The sequence below is a fragment of the Octodon degus genome, unplaced genomic scaffold, assembly GCF_000260255.1.
Source record: "Octodon degus isolate 3935 unplaced genomic scaffold, OctDeg1.0 scaffold00070, whole genome shotgun sequence".
NCBI lineage: Eukaryota > Metazoa > Chordata > Mammalia > Rodentia > Octodontidae > Octodon > Octodon degus.
Window position 1 is genome coordinate 3,725,847 of NW_004524646.1, and position 4,321 is coordinate 3,730,167.

Here is a 4,321-nt window from a genome sequence, read left to right on the forward strand (position 1 = left end):
AAAAAAAAAGAATCAGTAGAATGAAGAGAAAAGGCTACAGAATGGAAAAATATTTACCAGCTAATCCTCAAACAGAGGACTAATATCTAGAATATTCAAAGATCTCAACAAAATTAAACTAGCTAAAATTAAAGACCCAATCTAGAAATGGGCAAGATAAATGAATAGACATTTAGTGGAGAAAGAAATACAAATGGTTGAGAAAAATATGAAAAAATGTCGCCCATTTCTGGGCACTAGAGAAATGCAAAATAAGACAGTGTTAAGACTCCATCTTAAAAAAAAAAGACTCTATCTCCTCCAGAAAGAATGGCAATCATTAAGAAATGAACCAGTAACAAACACTGGCATGATGTGGTGAAAAAGGAACCCACTTTCATTGTTGTTGGGAATGCAAACTGTACAATCACTATGGAAATCACTTTGAGATTTCTCAAAGAATTGAAATGAGAAATTCCCTATGACCTAGCTATTCCTCTACTAGATATCTTCCCCAAAAGGCTTAAGTAGTCATACTACAGCACTACATGCATACCAATGTTTACAGCAGCACAATTCATAAAGCTAAGTCCTGGAAGCAGACTGTATACCACCAACTGATGATGGGATAAGGAAAGTGTTTTATCTATATAGAATGGGATGCTAGTCTGCTATAAAGAAATCTGAGGTATTTGTAGGAAAACACATGCATCTGGAAATATAATATTGAATAAAGTAAACTAGACACACAAGCTTAAATACCATATGTCATATCTCCCTCCTTTTTTTTTTTTTTCTGGTGCCAAGGATTGAACTCAGAACTGTGTGATTGCCAGGCAGGCACTTATTCTATTGAGCTATCTCCCTGCACAGCATCTCTCATTTAAGTGAGGCAAAGTGCAAACAATAAAATGATGCAGGACATATAGAAAGATACAAGGGGGGGGGCAGGGAGATGGCTCAGTGGAATAAGTGCTTCCCTGGCAAGCGCAAGTTCAATCCCTGGTTCTGAAAAAAAAAAAAAAAGAAAGAAAGAAAGATACAAGGGGATGGCTCTCTTACAGGAGGGAAGTAGTCTGAGGGAACATGGGTGAGGGGTGAGGAGAAGTGAAAAAGGAAATGAGAATAGAGATATATCAGGTACAGGTGCCTTATGGTCCTGATTAATGTAAACATTACAGGCCATAACATAAATTAATCCAAATTTTGGGATTGGTTTGTCAATTTCTATACTAATAAAACATACACAAAAGCAATGTGTAAATTTTCTGGAGACTGTACTGAGTTGATTGCCCAATTTACAGTTGATTAACATCCTTGCAATGCTAGACTTCACAATTCCTATTCATGAACATATTTTTTATTTATTTCAGTTTTTTCCTGTGGCCTGCATTAGATTTTAGAATTTCTGTAAAGCAGGCCCTGTAACGTCTCTTGCCCTCTGTCTCTTGATTTTTAAAATTGTAATTTTGAGGTTGAGGATTTAGTTCACTTTTGTTTATTTATTTATTTACTTATTTATTTAGGTAGTACCAGTGATCAAACTCAGGATCATGCACTTGCCAGGAAAGAACTTATTCCACTGAGCTATCTCTCTGGCCCCTTAGTTCACTTTTGGAGCACTTGTCAACTCTATGCAAGATCCTGGATTCAATCCCTAGAACCATTACTGTCACCACAACAAAAATATAAAAATTTTGTTTTTGTCTTTGGTGTTGTGATTTTCCTAGATTGTTATATTCCACAACTTTGTAACACTATCATATTTCTTTTGATTGTTTTTCTGTATGACCATTTGGGTTTTTACATTGATATACATTACATATGAATGAGATTTTTGCTTTTGTAAAAAAATTTAAATATTGTGTTTGAATATTGGAATTTGGGACTAGGGGGCCATCAATGATTAAGAAAAATAATTGGAGTACTATTTGATGAAGTATGTAATATTTGGTGTAATTATGCACTAAGAATCCTATATTTGACTTGTCTTTTTACAGATTTCTATACAGCAGAGTAGTATTCCATTATAAACAGATACCATATTTTCTTTATCCTGTCTTCAGTTGGTGGGTATGCAGTCTGCTTCTGGTTCTTGATAAAGAGTTGCTAAATCTTTGGGAATTTCCCAAGTAACTGGAGTCCTTTTTGTTCTTATAATGTGACAGCTGATGGGATCCCATTAGTTTTAGGACTGCGACAGTCATTAGAAAAATGAAATTATAATTTGAAGACTGAAAATTTCCATCCTACATACCTTCCTCCAGGAAGGGGCAAAAGGCTGGAGACCAATTTGATGATTGATCACACATATGATAGGAATAAGGCTTGAGAGGGCTTCTAGATTGGTGAACATATTAATGTCCTGGGATGGTGTCACTGTGCAACTCCATGGAGACAGAACTTCACCTGTGGTACCTCATCCTGTGTACCCCTTTATCTGGCTGTGTATCTGTAGTTTTGTATTATTCCAATAATAAACCATTAAATGTAATTCATTGTTTCCTTGAGTTCTGTGAGCTGTTCTAGAAAATTATTGAATTCATGATGCAGTGGAGGGAGTTATGGGAACTCTCAAATTGATAACAGGTTGATTAGAAGTGTAGGTCGCAGCCTTAGATTCTGCCAATCTGAAGTTGGCAGCAGTCTTACGGGGCTGAGCCTTTAAGCTATAGGGGTCTGTGTAAGCTCCAGATGGCTAGTGCAAGAACTGAAATAAAATGCAAGATATTCACTTGGTTTCTAAAGAGAAATGAATTGCTTCTTGTGGAAAATCCCTAAATTTTGTGTCAGGAGCATTATAAATAACAATATATAGAAAACTAGTTTTTTTTCCTATACATATATTATTATAGTGGTGGTGTATGTATATTATACAAAATAATGTGATATCTTAGGAATAATATCTATTTATACATGATGAAGATAGCAGATAGATTAGAAACAGTAAATAATTTCTATGAAAATGTAAAACAGTAATAGGGTAAGAAATAAGAAGAGATACTATTAACAAGGCAAAAAGCTACAGCAAAAAGTATCATCATTATATCAAACTTGCAAGTAGACAAGGTGAAGAGTAAATTTGAGGGTATTTTTAGGAAAAATTCCTACTATACTGTCAATACATTTAGTTGGCATAACCAGTTAAACATCAGCTTTAGCAGATACAAAACACTGCTTCCATCACTCAGTGAAGGTACAGACTTACCATTATATGCTGCATTCAAGATGAAGCCAAGTAATGCTACATCATTGGCACAGGGGCACTTTGTTATCTTGAGATCAGTCACGTGTGGATATAACACACTGATCTCTTGTGATGACATTTTATCCCCAAGGTTCCACTGAAGAATAGGTTCTGTGGAAATCAGAACTAGGTTGTAAATGTGGCAGTATTCTTGTAAAATGAAACATATTAAATCCACTTAAAGATTTTCAGAGGAACTATGTAAAGGAATAATTATATTAAAATGGATGTAGTATGATCTATGCTTCATCAATTATTAATATAATTTTTAAATTATATTAAAAATGGATGTAGTATGATCCATGCTTTTTCAGTTTTATTGTCTAGAAAAGGAATCAAATCAAATTCCCTTCTTGGAATCTTAGCAAGGTCACACTGCAGAAGAATATGTTGGATGGGAGATATTTGGAAAATGCCATTTGCTTTAGGATCCATCCCTAGAGATGGAATCTCTGGATCACAAGATATGCACATGTTGGGCTGGGGAGATGGCTCAGTAGAATAAGTGTTTCCCTGGCAAGCACAAGGACCTGAGTTCAATCCCCAGATCCACCAAACAAACAAACAAAAAAAATTGCACATTTTAATTTAGAGACCCGCTTCTACTTCAAGAGGCCATATTTCCTTTTTGTTTGCTTCTCCAATTCCTTTGAAACAATAGGAGATAATAATAAGGATAAATTCAGAGTAGCAGTTGAGGCCTTGGGAAGTTATCATTTGTGGCCAAGAGATTTAGAGGGGTTTCTGGAAAATAGAAAGAAAATGGACAAACAACAAGCAAGCAAGTAAGCAAACAAAAAAACAAACAACAAAAAACAATCAGAAATGAGACATTTTCAACTCAGCATAGGCTGAAAAGCAGCACAACAAAAAGATCTTTCACATAGCAAACAAGATGATCTCGGTCATTGATGTCTTTTTAATTTCTTTTTTGTTTTTCTCTCTCTCTCTTATTTTTCTTCTGTATTTTTAGGAAAGCGTCTACAGGGTGTTCAGGGTCTCATTACTAGATCAGACTCATAGTGATTTGTCTGTTTATTTTTATTTATTTATTTATTTAATTTTTTGCGAAACTGGGGATTGAACTCAGGCCCT

General features: G+C 34.9%; 1 protein-coding gene across 1 annotated transcript in view; it reads right to left on the bottom strand.

Annotated features, from left to right (window-relative positions):
* Window positions 1-4,321, bottom strand: part of Catsperb (cation channel sperm associated auxiliary subunit beta) — a 167,206-nt gene that overhangs the window by 140,530 nt on the left and 22,355 nt on the right. Inside the window, exon 5 of the mRNA XM_023719627.1 lies at window positions 3,188-3,337. Coding sequence (XP_023575395.1) covers window positions 3,188-3,337 — 150 coding nt within the window. The remainder of the gene's footprint in view (window positions 1-3,187; window positions 3,338-4,321) is intronic.